General features: G+C 42.0%; 1 protein-coding gene and 1 pseudogene across 2 annotated transcripts; one reads left to right on the forward strand and one right to left on the reverse strand.

Moving 5' to 3' along the window:
* Positions 1-382: 382 nt before the first annotated feature.
* Positions 383-469, reverse strand: LOC124108626 (U6 spliceosomal RNA; annotated as a pseudogene).
* Positions 470-8,924: 8,455 nt separating this feature from the next.
* Positions 8,925-14,611, forward strand: Slc7a3 (solute carrier family 7 member 3). 2 transcript variants are annotated; one of them, XM_058586275.1, is made up of 13 exons: positions 8,950-9,059; positions 9,244-9,408; positions 10,085-10,484; positions 10,903-11,061; positions 11,275-11,452; positions 11,660-11,772; positions 11,904-12,126; positions 12,644-12,783; positions 12,873-12,975; positions 13,215-13,381; positions 13,539-13,693; positions 14,032-14,140; positions 14,277-14,611. In XM_058586275.1, exons 3-13 carry the CDS (start codon positions 10,115-10,117, stop codon positions 14,405-14,407), a joined length of 1,848 nt encoding a protein of 615 aa, XP_058442258.1. In that variant the 5' UTR covers positions 8,950-9,059; positions 9,244-9,408; positions 10,085-10,114; the 3' UTR covers positions 14,408-14,611. The 2 variants fall into 2 exon arrangements, with proteins under 2 accessions (XP_046323007.1, XP_058442258.1); XM_046467051.2 differs by lacking the exon at positions 9,244-9,408 and having other exon boundaries at positions 8,925-9,059.
* Positions 14,612-14,994: the final 383 nt, after the last annotated feature.

Consider the following 14,994-nt stretch of genomic DNA (forward strand, 5'->3'; position numbering starts at 1 on the left):
ATTCACCTCACTGATTGTTCCTTTTGCTGAGAAGAAGCTTTTTAGTTTGAATCCATCCCATTTATTGATTCTTGATTTTAATTCTTGTACTATAGAAGTCTTATTAAGGAAGTTGGGGCCTAATCCAACATGATGGAGATTTGGGCCTACTTTTTTTTTTCTTTTTTTAAAAAAATATTTATTTTTAGTTATAGGTGGACACATATCTTTATTTTACTTTATGTGGTGCTGAGGATTGAACCCAGTGCCTCATGCATGCTAGGTGAGCATTCTCCCTCTGAGCCACAACCCCAGCCCCTACTTTTTTTCCTAATAGACTCAGTGTCTCTGGTTTAATTCCTAGATCCTTGATCCACTTTGAGTTGAGTTTTGTGCATGGTGAGAGATAAGGGTTAATTTCATTTTGTACAGGGGCCATGCTAATCTTCTCTGTATCATTCCAATTTTAGTATATGTGCTGCTGAAGCAAGAACTAACTTCATTTTGTTGCATATGGGTTTCCAGTTTTGCCAGCACCATTTGTTGAAGAGGCTATCTTTCTCCAATGTATGTTTTTGGTGCCTTTGTTTAATATAAGATAATTGTAATTATGTGGGTTAATCTCTGTGTCCTCTATTCTGTACCATTGGTCTAAATGTCTATTTTAGTGCCAATACCATGCTGTTTTTGTTACTATTGCTCTGTAGTATAGTTTAAGGTCTGGTATAATGATGTGACCTGCTTCACTCTTCTTGCTAAGGATTGCTTTAGCTATTCTGGGTTTCTTATTTTTCCAGATGAATTTCATGACTGCTTTTTCTATATCTATGAGGAATGTCATTGGGATTTTGATTGGAATTGTGTTAAATCTGTATAGTGCTTTTGGTAGTATGGTCATTTTGACAATATTAATTCTGCCTATCTAAGAACAAGGGATCAATAAATGGGATGGATTCAAACTAAAATTTCCATCTTCTAATGTCTTCTTTAATTAATTTATTTAGCATTCTGTAGTTTTCATTGTAGAGGTATTTTGCTTCTTTTGTTAGGTTGATTCCCAGGTTTTTTCTTTTTTTGAGGCTATTTTAATTGTAAATGGGGTACCTTTCCTCATTTCTCTTTCAGAGGGATTTTGACTCTTTTAGTTTTTAACTTCTTTTTTTTTTTAAAAAAAAAAACAACTTTATTTAAGTTGTAGATGGATAACTTTATTTTATTTATTTATTTGTTCTTTAATTTATTTTTATGTGGTGCTGAGGATGGAACTCAGTGCCTCACACGTGCCAGGCAAACACTCTACCACTGAGCTACAGCCCAAGACCAGTTTTTAACTTCTTATATTCTCTTTCTGTGTGTCTCCCATGAACATATTTTGCTTTAGTCATTTTCCCTCCTTCCCTCTCTCTTTCTTTCTTCTTTCTTTTTTTGTGCTTGAGATTGAACCCAGGGCTTCAGGCATGAAGCATGCATTCTTCCACTGAGTAATACCACTAGCCCTTATATTTAAAATTTTAATATATGATAATGTAACAATCATCAAATAGCCAAAAAAAAAGAATGACTAATGAATTATGTTAGGCCAAATGATTCTTACTTTAACAAAAAATTCAAATTTTTTTTGTGTATCTTAAATTTCATACACCAAAGGATATCAAAATGAATTATGAAGTAGAAAAAGTGGGATATTATCTTTTATAATATGATCATTTGTGTGTGTGTTGGGGGGGGCTTGGGATTGAAGAAAGGGCTTCACACTTGCTAGGCAAGTGCTCTAATAACTGAGCTACATCCCTAGCCAGTATTATATATTTTTTAATACCAGAAATTGAACCGAGGGGTGCTTAACCACATCCTCTCTGCCTGAGTCACATCCTCAGCCCTTTTATTTATTTATTTTTTCAAAAAATTGAGACAATGTCTCACTAAGTTTCCCAAACTGATGAACTTGCAATCCCCTGCTGCAGTCTTCCAAGTAGCTGGAATTACAGGTGTGTGTGCCACTATACCCAACTTAAACTTTTAATTTTTAAAACAACTTCAAACCTATGAATACTTTGAGTAGTATAATCAATACCCATGCACAGGGTTCACCTAGATTCACCAATTGTCAACAAGTTACATGTACTATTTTTTCTTTTCATACACACACACACACACACACACACACACATTATTTTTGCCAAAAAATATGAGTTTATGACACTACATTACTAAATACAATCCTGTGTCCCTTAACAGGGGGTATATTATGAGAGATGTGCCCTCAGGTGACTTCATAGTTGCACAACCATCATAGAGTGTACTTATGCAAATGTAAATAGTATAGCTTAATACATACCTAGGCTATACAGAATACACCATCACATTTGCAATTCAGTGTTGACTAAAATGTGCTTACACAGTGCATATATACTTAGCCTTTATCTCCAAGGAACAAGGACATTCTCTTACATCACCTCAATACAGTTATCAAAACAAACAATCATTACTGATATTGTCATCATCTAACATGCAGTCCACATTCAAGTTTCTAAACGGTTCCTTTACATTTTTTTTTTTTGTCTTTTGTCAAAACATTTGCAGTTTGGCTAGTTGTCTTTTGTCTTGTAGAATGTATTACGATCTGGTTTTCTCTGGTTATTTTTTCTTGACTAGATTTGAGCTAAACATTTTTGGCAAAATATGACATGGATGATATGTATTTCTCATTGCATCACTTCTGCAGGCATATAATGTCAGTCTGTTCTGTCATTTGTCATTCTAAATTTGATCACTTTGTTAAAGTAGCTTGCACTGGATTTCTCCATTGTAAAGTTTCACTTATAGGCAGAATTTTTTTTTAACAGCATTCAGATTTATTGAAGATGTCAATAGCACTCCATTAGAAAGAATGAAGTGGGCCGAATGAGAGAGAGAGAGAGAGAGAGAGAGAGAGAGAGAGAGAGAGAGAGAGACTCAAGGCTTGTAGGCAGAATTTTGGTCCCTATGAACTTCTCTGGTGTTATACTCATGAATATATTGAGCAATATGGTAAAAGGGACTTTGCAGATGTAATTAGGTTACCAATTAAAATATGGAGATTGTCCTGGATATAATCACATGAGCCCTTAAAAGTAGAAGAGGAAGCCTGGGTATGTAGTTCAGAGATAGATTTCATACTTAATATGCTATGCGTGAGGCTCTAGGTTCCATTCTCAGCATCCCCTCCCCCACCAAACAAAGTAGAAGAGAGGAAATCAGAAATTCAAAGCAGGACAATGATTTGAGGCACAGTGACTTTAAGATGGAAAGGACCATGTGGTCAAGTTGGGCCTCAGTCCTACAACTACACTGAAGTGAATTCTGCCAATAACTAGAGTTATCTAAGTGGATTCATCCCTCAATCCTTAAAAAGAGCAATGTATATCTGTAGATGTATGACTGATTTTTATCCCTGTGAGACCCTGAGAAAAGGATCCTGCCACACAATGCCAGTCTTCTGAACTGCATAAAGTGTGGAAGAAATGTGTTGTTTTAAGCAGCTAAGTTTGTAATAATTTATTATGTCAGAAATAGAAAACAAACAACAAAAAAATACAAGTAATTTTCTCTTTAGGATTGTGGTAAGAGCCCTCCCAGAAAAAAAAGGAAGGCTACCACATGGCTCTCTCTGTACCTATGTGGGTGTGCACAACTCTGTTGTAAGTTGCCACTCTATAGTATATAATATCCAATCAGAATGTATGTTACCATATAGGGGAGACAAAGAGGCTAACATGTAAAAGGAAAACTAATAAAGAATATAAGGTAACACCCTGCTGTACTAGGAGCTCAACTTTTGGATGCTAATCCACTGGGCCAGTTGCAGAACTAATAAACACTGCTTCCTAGCTGAAACCCTCAGTGTCCAGTCTCTCTGTGTGAGAATCCCACAACAGGATCAATATATAATCTGTGGGGTAATAATTTGAGATCCTGTAAATAGTGGATTTATCAACACCTAAGGATTGAGTATCCTTGCCTGAATTAGCTATTACTTTTGTAAGGGCTAAACAGTGATTTTCTTTCTCTCAACTGATTTATTTTCTGCCTTATTGATGTATATATATTTAAGGTGTACTTCATGGTGTTTCCATAAAGGTATACATTGTGAAATGATTGCCACAATTAAGCTAATTGACAATCCATTAATTCAAAGTTTCTTCTTTCTTTTCTTTTTCTTTCTTTTTTGGTGGGAGAGGAACTGAGTTTTTTTGTTTGTTTGTAAAATTCAAGTATATATGGTATTATGTCAGAAATAAAAAACATTTGTCAGAAATAGAAATAGTATTATCAACTACAGTCACCATTCATCAGGTTTTCACAATTATTCATCCCGCATAACTGAAACTTTGTATTCTTTGAGTAACATCTAGGCAAATTTATGGAGACTCAGAGTGGACTTGTGGTTTCTTAGGCCTTGGGTGAGTGAGTTGTGAGGAAATGGGAGTGACTGGAAATGGGTATAGGGTTTCTTTCTGGGATGTGATGGATATACAACTCTGTGACTATACTAAGTCCTACTGAATTATACACTTAAAATGGGTAAATTTTATTATGCCACACGGATTTTATCTCAGAGATATTGTGATTTACAAGATGATGTAATTGGTCTTCAGCCTAGTTTCCGGGCACCCAGTTCCTAAAACCTTTGGAATTTCCAAAGTGATAAGTGTCTTTTTGTATGCTTATGAATGACTGTTGGCTTGGGGCTCCAGAAGAGCTTCCTGTTGGGGGCTGGTTGCCCAGGAAACAACCTTATGATTAGAGTGTTTTCAAGAGGTATTGTTTACATATTGGATAATATATATTTTTTAAAATATAGTTGTTGATAGACTTTTATTTTATTTTTTATATGTCATGCAGAAAATCAAACCCAGTGCCTCACACACGCCAGGCGAGCGCTCTACCACAGAGCCACAGCCTCAGCCCTATTGGATAGTATATTTAAGACACCTTTTACTCCAAGAAGGAGGCATCCATTTATCCAACCTTATCTTCAACTGCTTTCTAACAAACACTGCATTTGCTAGGATGGTGTCTAAATGCCCTTGGCTTGATTTTCTGCCATCTCTGTATTTATCTCCACAGCTCTCCTCCTTATACTTCAAGGTTCAACTTGTTCAACTTCAAGGTCCTTGCTAACCTCCCTTCCCAACTCTTTACAAATCAAAAAGACTTCTTTATATATTCCAGTGTGTACTGACTTCTTTGCCTGAACATTTATATTGTCAATTTGCCATCTAATCTCATAAATAAATCAATCCCTGAATCTAAGAAACTGAATATTATCATACATACTAATATATTAGTCTGAATATGTATCAAGTTTTTATTGGATCTGTCCCTCATGCCAGGCAGCTGGAAGGAAGACTTGATTTCCTAATCTCAGCTAAGCATCACAATAACCCTCAACCCTGTGAACTATATCTATCATATACCAAAACTGAGGCTCAGAGTTGTTAGGTAATTTGCTCAAGGCTACAGTGGCTTAGATGGGAATTTAAACTAGGTATAGTTTGTAACACTGCATTCCTGACCTCTATTAATACTATTTCAATTTCATTGTATATGTTTTCTTTCTTTAACTAGATTTTATTAAGAGTAGGAGGGCAAGGATTTATATTTTGTGTTTCCTTTGTAGACTCTTCGTTATACCAGCTCCTATACATAGTCAACGCTCAATAAGTACATACTTTTTTGTAAGGGGGCGTGGTTTTGGGGATCAAACTCAGGACCTCAGGCATGCTAAGCCAATCCACCACTGAGCTACATGCCCAGCTCAATATTTGTTTATGGAATAACCAAGTGGAATTTTAACTAGCTCAAAATTCAAAAAACATCTAAAAGCCGGGACTTGATGGTGTGTGCCTGAAATCCCAGCAACTTGAAAGGGTTAAGGCAGGAGAATCACAAGGCCAGCCTCAGCAACTTAGAGAGATCCTGTCTCAAATTAAAAAATAAAATAAAAAGGGCTGGGGATGTAGCACAATGGTAAAGCACCCATGAGTTCAATCCCCAGTAACAACAAGAAAAAGAAAGAAAGAAAGAAAGAAAGAAAGAGAAAAAAGAAAGAAAGACTTAGATGGTTAATTCATAAAATATTCATTATAGATCATAAAAGGAAACATAGATATTTGGGTCCATCCTTAACCCCCAAGATGTCCTGATAAAAGGGAACCACACCATCACAACTCTTTTTGTTCACCTATGAGTAAGAACTGATTGGACCACATGGATTATGGGTCCCATCCATTGTGATTATTCAACTCCTCTCCTAAAAGGAAATGCCTCTTGGCTTGTGCTTCTTCCATTTGTCTTTTTTTGCAGCAACACCTCCTCTTCTTGTGCACTTGAATAAAGTATAATACCTATGGGAGTCAGGCTTTAAATTCCAACAGGCATCTGGACACAGCAGTGCATGCCTGTAATCCAAGCAATTCAAGAGGCTGAGGCAGTAGGATCAAAAATGCGAGTTCATCTAGATGTGGCAGTGCATGCTTGTAATCCCAGCGGTTTTGGAGGCTGAAGCAGGAGGATTGTGAATTCAAAGCCAACCTCAGCAATTTATTGAGGCTCTAAGCAATTCAGTGAGACCCTGTCTCTAAATAAAATACAAAATAGGGCTAGGGATGTGGCTCAGTGGTGGAACGCCCCTGAGTTCAATTCCCAGTACCAAAAACAAAACAAACAAACAAAAAAAAACCTTTAAGGAGCAACAAGCCACGTTTTGTCAAAAGGTGGTCAAGTATGACTGAGTCTCAGTTTAATCATCAGTAAAATGGAACTAAAGGGTCTGGGGATAAAGCTCAGTAGTAGAGAGTTCACAGGAGAAAAACTGTCTCCCAAGGAAGACATTGTCTCTGAAGGAGTTCCTGGAGAAAGGCAGGAACTTGACTCAGGCGCAGGAGGATCCTTATTGTAAGTAAAAGAAAATGATTTAAGCACATGTGAGTAGAGGAACAGACAGGAATTTATTTAGGAAAGCAGATACGTATTCAAGGGAAAATGGAGACTATCAAGAGAGAGATGCTTCAGCCAGGCACAATGGCACACAATTGTAATCCCAGCAATTTAGGAGGTAGAGGCAGGAGGATTGCAAGTTTGAGGTCAGCCTCAGCAACTTAAGGAGGCCTTAAGCAATTTAGCAAGATGCTATCTGAAAAAAAAAAGTTGGGGATGTAGCTCATTGATAAAGTGCATCTGGGTTCAATCCCCAGGACCCTCCCCCCCCCCCCAGCTGATACTATTTGATGTAAAACAAGGGAATACACATTCAAGAGAGAAATGTAGGCCATCTGGACAGTGATATGAATTACTGGGGTTCTTGGCTCCTCATTTATTTATTTAATTTTTTTTTTTTAGCTGTCAATGGACCTTTATTTTATTTATTTATATGCAGTGCTGAGAATTGAACCCAGGGCCTCACACATGCTGGGCAAGTGTTCTACCACTCAGCCACAACCCCAGCCCCCTCATTTATTTATTTTGCAGTATTTGATATTAAACCAGAGTTATTCTACCACTGTACTGCATCTCCAGCCATTTATTTCTTCATTTTTTTTTTAATTTATTTTTGAGACAAGGTCTTACTAAATTGCCCAGCTGCTTTAGAACATAGAATTCTCCTGCTTTATCTTCCTGAGTAGCTGGTATGCACCACTATACCCAGTCCTGGCTCCTCTTTTAAAGGAAACTTGGTGAGCTGTGGAAATGGAAAGGTGTGTAGGGATGATATCAGTCTGGTGATCACAAGATGGTTTATGGTGGTATGGTCATTCTCAGGATCCTTAGGCTGATATGGTCTTCATTATCTGATGAATAGATAAAATGCTGGAGTCTCCTAAATTGCAGGCTTCTTAAAATATCATATCTGTCTTTGCTTAATCTATTTATTGGTGGGCTAATTAATCGTGCACAAGGTGATTATCTTAAGTGAGGGATTTATGGTTAACTTTAAGATTTACAGATTTCCCAAAAATTTGGGAGTGACGGGCCTGGGAGAGAGACTGGCTTGGGGAGTGACAAGACTGGAAAAGTATGCGGAACTTTTAAATTAAAAACTATATTTCCTTATCCTTCCTTTATGTCTCCTTTTTACCTTTTTCTTTCATTTCTTCTAACCTCAGAGTGTGTGCGTAGTATGCAGGAGGCCAAGGATTTGCTCCCCAGCACGGGCGTGGGGAGTGGAAATTAAGCTCCTTTATCCAATATTTCATCATTGTCAGAATTTCATATTTAATAATTATAGGCAGCTGGAGATACATTTTGGAAACATCAGGGTCTAGAAATCTAGATGGGATTAATTATCTGTGTACAGGTGGTTTGAAACCATCTCCCAATTTCTTTCTGTCTGCATTAGAAACACCATGGTTGAGGGTGAATCTGGTATGGTCCTTGGGAAAAATTTCAGGGAGGGGGACCTCATGTAGACAAGAAAACTAAGGGAGATTGAGGGAGGGGGAGGAAGAGACTCGGTGCTCTTTGCCTCTTCCACCCTTCTCTCTCTCTCCTTCTCTCTCTCTCTCTCTCTCTCTCCCTCCCTCCCTCCCTCCCCCCCAACACGAGTCTCCCATCCCCCAGGATCACCGATTCTGACTAGGAAAGCACAAAGGTAAAAAATCACAGGGGGTCTCTGGGCAGGAAGCCTCTTATTGTCCTGCTCTGACGAACAGTGTGGCAGTGGGGAAAGGCTGCCCTTCCCCCTTTTCTGCTCCCCACCACACCAGGTTTGCTGTTGAGGGTGGGAAGTAGTCTCAGACCCCACGCAATCCCTTTTGCAAAGCCAAGTGTGTGTGTGTGTGTGTGTGTATTTATGTGCGCGCGCATGTGTGTGTGTGTGTGTGTGTTGTGTGTAGGGAGGAGGATTGGGGGTGGGATCCCATGACGTTACTGACTCCGCCTCCTGGTTAATATAAGGGGCGCTTGGCGCGCAACGACCCTAAGCCGCAGCTTTGAAGCGAGAGCTACTGAAGTCGGCAGCTCAAACCCAACTCGGTTTAAGTCAGCCTTTCCAACCTGACTGGAGATTCTCAGCTCCCTGTGCTAGTCACAGCTCTCTGGTAAGCCTCCGGGAACGACACGTGTGTTGAAGGGGGGGACGGCGAGGGTCTCGGCATACCTAGGATTCTCTCAGGCAACCATCACATGCAGTTGCATCAACACCACTGTGACCTGTTGCTGGCGAGACCCCGGCCCCGGGAGTTAGGGCTCCCAATATCGACCCCAATCCCAAACCATTTCTAGATGGAAGCCCAAAAATCTGGGAGCTGAGTCAGGGGGCAACGGTCGGGACCCCAGATCTCCGCCAAGTGGGAAGTGCAAGCAATCTCGGGCTGCTCTGGGGCCCCTCCCGGGGCGAGTCTCCAAATCTTAGATGTCGAAGCCCCGCCTCGCTGTTGATGCTCACAGGTCAGCTTAGCCCGGCGAGAGGAAGTGGGGGAACATTTGCTTACTCCCTTGGGCGAAGGCAGCGCCAATTGAGCGGGGTGGGCTCGGTGAGGAGGCATGGAACTGAGCCAGTGCTCACTTTTTAAAATCTGTAACTGAGGTCGGACCCATCTCCTGGGAGGCCTGGGGTCCATGTCTCTGGAGTCTTGGGGGCTAGTACTGAAAGGTGCATGGCTATGAAAAGGGGGCTCTCCCTGGAGTTGCTGGCCTCTCCCGAGTTGAGTTGTGTTTAATTCCCAAGGAGCCTCAGGCCAGGAAGCAGGGTTCCTGCATTGGGGTCTAGGATAAATCTTGTAGGTTCCTGGCTAGTGAAAGAAGAAACCCAATAGTGTCTGGGCACTTAATAGGTGCCAGCCACTTTATTACTAGGGGCTTTCACGTGCTTCTTCTGAAATTAGTCCTTCCACAAACCTTGTGAGGTATTGTAATCCCTACTTGCATTATTTTAATGCCTACTTCCATATGAAGTAACTGAGGTTAGAGGTAGAGTGACTTGCCTTTGTCCCTTCAGTCCCCCCCTCCTGTGCCCCTTTCCCTCTCATAGCTCTTTTGCTTGGTGGAGTGAGTTTTGGAATTCACTTTTAGAGCTTAGGGATAATGAGCCCTATTGAAGGGCTTTTGTCTTGTTTTTCACCAGATCCTAGTATCCTCTTCAATTCCAACTAGAATGCTGTGGCAGGCACTTCGCAGATTTGGTCGAAAGCTGGTACGGAGACGTACACTGGAGCCAGGCATGAATGAGACTCGCCTTGCCAGATGCCTGAGCACTCTGGACTTAGTGGCCCTGGGTGTGGGCAGCACATTGGGTGCAGGTGTATATGTCCTGGCTGGTGAGGTCGCCAAAGATAAAGCAGGACCATCTATTGTGATCTCCTTTTTGGTGGCTGCTCTGTCTTCTGTGTTGGCTGGGCTGTGCTATGCCGAGTTTGGTGCCCGGGTTCCCCGTTCTGGTTCTGCTTATCTCTACAGCTATGTCACTGTTGGTGAACTCTGGGCCTTCACCACTGGCTGGAATCTCATCCTCTCCTACGTCATTGGTGAGAGACTGGGCAGGGAGGGAACTTCACAGCCAGCAAAGGGGCTTTGGATCAGAAAATTTGCGTTGAATGGTGAAGCCCTTGAATTCTTTATTATTCACAGGACCTCAATAGGGCTAAATGTGTGTTGGTGGGGGTCTGGGAGGGTCAGAGGTATGGAGAAATTGTTCTATTCACCTGGCAAAGTTTCCTTCATTAAGTGACTGGTTTTGGTTCTTAAAAAGTAATTATAGGGCTGTGAATATAAATCAGTGGTAGAGCATGTGTGTGCACCTCTGGCACCAAGGCTCTGGATTCAATTGAAAAAAAAGAAAACCAGTAAAGTTTAGGTGATAATGGGTTATGACAGTTATTTATGTGAGACTAGTGTGGGGGAGGGAGGGAATTTGACCCGGTGTTTCTCCCTCTGCTCTACCAGGTACAGCCAGTGTGGCCCGTGCCTGGAGCTCTGCTTTTGACAACCTGATTGGGAACCACATCTCTCAGACTCTAAAGGGGTCCATCTCACTGCATGTGCCCCATTTCCTTGCAGAATATCCAGATTTCTTTGCTTTGGGCCTTGTGTTGCTGCTCACTGGTGAGGCAAGGGGCAGATGTTGATGGGGGGGAGGGGCTGGGTGGGGCTTAGCCTAGGGGCTAGGGCTGGGACTGGGAAGGGCTAGGTGAAGGGGATAATGGCCTGGAGGTAGAGAAGCTGGGAAGGAATGAGTCAGCCCCATAGAGGCAGGAAAAGAAAGCTTGGACTGAGGGATCTTCCTTTCTCAAGGTCCTGATTGAATTTCTCCCACAGGATTGCTGGCTCTGGGGGCTAGTGAATCAGCCCTGGTTACCAAAGTGTTCACAGGGGTGAACCTTTTGGTTCTTGGTTTTATCATCGTCTCTGGCTTCATTAAGGGAGACCTACACAACTGGAGGCTCAATGAAGAAGACTATGAATTGACCAAGGCTGGACTCAATGACACCAATAGGTTAGAGAGTTTTACTCTTCTTCAGAGCTGCAGTGCTGGGGTCAGAATGAGGAGTAAGCAGATCCATGCTGAGGGATTCTTGATGAGGGTGGGGAAGCATGGGAGGCCGGGCCTTGGAAAACTTAGCCAAGTAGTTTGGCGTTAGAGAAAAGGTATGGAGTTGGCTGAACATCACCCTTACCTTTTCCATTCCTTCTTCTACTCTAGCTTGGGCCCTCTGGGCTCTGGAGGATTTGTGCCATTTGGCATCCAGGGGATTCTCCGGGGAGCTGCTACCTGTTTCTATGCGTTTGTTGGTTTCGACTGTATTGCTACCACCGGTAACAGGATCATTGCATTCTGGCTGGGGCTTGGATGCTATGTGTGCTCAGGCTGCATGCATAATGAGGGTGGTAGAGGAGTGAACCTGTTTCCCTGGATCAAAATCTTTGTGCTGTGCCCTTTCCTGCAGGGGAAGAGGCCCAGAATCCACAGCGTTCCATCCCCATGAGCATTGTGATCTCACTGTTTGTCTGCTTTTTGGCGTACTTTGGTGTCTCTTCGGCACTCACCCTCATGATGCCTTACTACCAACTCCAGACTGAAAGCCCTTTGCCTGAGGCTTTTCTCCATGTTGGATGGGCTCCTGCCCGCTATGTTGTGGCTGTTGGCTCCCTCTGTGCTCTTTCTACGAGGTTAGTATCAAATGTTTGTTTCAGCTGGGCACCATGCTGCACACCTGTAATCCCAGTGATTTGGAAGGCTGAGGCAGGAGAATCCTAAATTTGAAGCCAGCCTTGGAAACATAGTGAGACTCTGTCTCAAAATAAAAAGTTAGAGCTGGGATTGTGGCTCAGTGGTAGAGTGCTTGCCTAGCATGAATGAGGCATTGGATTTAATTCTCAGCACTGCATATAAATAAAATAAAGTTCATTGACAACTAAAAAAATATTTAAAAAAATAAAAAGTTAAAGGGACTGGGCACGTATGTACCTCAGTATAGTACCTCCAGGTTCAATCCCAAGTCTTAAAAAAAACCCAAAACACCAATTGCTTGTTTTCCTCTGACCAAAGTCTCAGATCATGGCATTTAGTACCAGAGAATATCCATTAAAAGAGCTGCAAAAGAAAGGTGGGAAAATATTAAACATGTAGGTTTGGGAAGAGATGACCCAAGTCAACTCATGTCATTCTGGGCATTCTTTAATGCAGCCTCTTGGGCTCTATGTTCCCCATGCCTCGGGTGATCTATGCAATGGCAGAGGATGGTCTCCTATTCCGTGTCCTGGCTAGGATCCACACCGGCACTCATACCCCCATCATGGCCACTGTGGTCTCTGGCATTATTGCAGGTAGGGAAAAATCCTTAGTTGTTTCACTAGTTCCTTTAACTTCATTATTCCCATCTCTCACTTCTTTGTCTTCTGCCCATCAATTTTAGCATTCATGGCATTCCTCTTTGAACTCACTGATCTTGTGGACCTCATGTCAATTGGGACCCTGCTTGCTTACTCCCTGGTGTCCATTTGTGTTCTCATCCTCAGGTAGGACTCCGTTTCTCTGTATACTGTGATTTGGGATTTTATTCTTAAGGAAGGATAGGGATGATCTACTCCTTTCTCTTGCACCTTGGTCATCCTGACTTTCCTTTATGACTTTGGGTATCTCACTGTCAAAAAGAGCTTCTTATTCTTAATGGTAATGTGAAGGTAAAGTTGCCTGGGAGAAGATGGTGAAGTGGTTAAGAGTTGTTTTTAAAACTGCTTTCTTAATCTTGCCTCAGGTATCAGCCTGACCAGGAAATGAAGCCTGGGGAAGAGGAAGTGGAGTTGCAGGAGGAGAAGGTTCCTGAAGCAGAGAAACTGACCCTCCAGGCACTGTTTTGCCCACTCAATTCTGACCCTACTCCACTCTCTGGCCAAGTTGTTTATGTTTGTTCCTCATTACTTGGTGAGCAGTGGAATTTCTCTTTGGGTGACTTTGGGGTGGACAATATGTCATGACATTTGGTGGTAGAAAGAGGGTGACCCTCGGAATGGGGTGCCTGATATCTTGTCATGTTGATCACAAGAATTGGTTTTGATGTCTCTCAACTTGACCTTTGAAGCTCTACTGCTGACTGTCCTTTGCCTGGTGCCATTTCCATTGCTTTCTGGAGACCCAGTGTGGGTGGCAGTGGTTGTACTGCTTCTGTTGCTTATTACTGGAACGACTATGGTTATCTGTAGACAGCCACAGAACTCCAGTCCCCTTCACTTTAAGGTAAATGACCTCTCCCTCCGTCCTCACCAACCTATCTTGGGTGAATAAGCATGAGATGCCTGTGGTCCAAGGTCTCTAGATATACTTAAATTGGGCATGAAAGGGAAGATATAGGAGGTACCTAGGCCAAAGACTTCTTTTGCTTCCTCCCAGTAGTTTCTTTCCAGTTCTATTTCCCCAAACTTTATGTATTCTGGGAGTCCCATATAAATGAGAGGCCACTGAAATACAGTGCCTGAGTAGCGGCTAAACTCGGCCTTTTTTGCCCTGAGAAAAATAGAGGTCTCTTTTTAGTTCACATTGTCACATGTGAAAAGGAAAATTTCCTTTGTTTCTAGGTGCCTGCTGTGCCTTTCCTCCCACTAGTGAGCATCTTTGTGAATGTTTACCTTATGATGCAGATGACAGCTGGTACCTGGGCCCGATTTGGGGTCTGGATGCTGATTGGTAAGTATCCACTTGGGGAGAGTAAGCCTTTTGGATGTCCTATCCCAACTCCTGTCCCTTCTTATCTCCAGTAGGAGACATGTTAAACCTTTACAGATCACTGCTGCCCCACCTCACAGCTACCTTTACCCACTAGGGTTTGGTATCTACTTCAGCTATGGAATCCAGCACAGCCTGGAAGAAGTTAAGCCTGACCAACCCATATGCAAATCAAGGGCCAAAACTGTAGACCTTGATCTCAGCAATTCATGTGTCCACCAATTTTGACATAATTACAACCAAGTGCTGGCTGGTCCCCCCCTGCACAATAATGGAGAGTACTCTTGATCCCATGGAGAGCCAACCCTCCCGTATAATGTTGGTGGAGGTTACTAATACAGCTCTGTATTTATTGTGGAGTGAAGGATGTGTCTTTGCTGTTTCTCATATTTTTTTTACTTGTCTACTTTTAAATGGTCTCTGTAGCTGCTTACTGGCTTTAAAAAAATATTATTAAAAGAAATGGTAAAAATATTGAAAAAAGAAATGGTGTTGTTCTTTGCTAGAGATGATATGTAGAGCCTCGCTTAAAGACTGGAGGGCTTCAGAGAAATGTCCCTTGTCTTTTCTCAAATCACTACAAAATGTTTTGCTATGCCTGGGTGTGCTTCTTGTAGATTGGGGCTTGGGGGTAGTATAAGCAGCACCCCAGTCTAATTACACTTAAGATATGTTTTCTCCCTTGCTACACTAAAGATTAAGCTCTGGATAAGTAGATAGCAATACTTGTTGCTGAGATTTGGGGGTGGACTCTGATCTCAACACTGGCATTGGTTAGGGCCTACACTGAGTCCATTGTCTTCTGTTCCACCACT

Source organism: Marmota monax, unplaced genomic scaffold, assembly GCF_021218885.2.
Source record: "Marmota monax isolate L192 unplaced genomic scaffold, Marmota_monax_Labrador192_F-V1.1 WCK01_AAM20220418_F8-fsc00284, whole genome shotgun sequence".
In the NCBI taxonomy this organism is placed as follows: Eukaryota; Metazoa; Chordata; class Mammalia; order Rodentia; family Sciuridae; genus Marmota; species Marmota monax.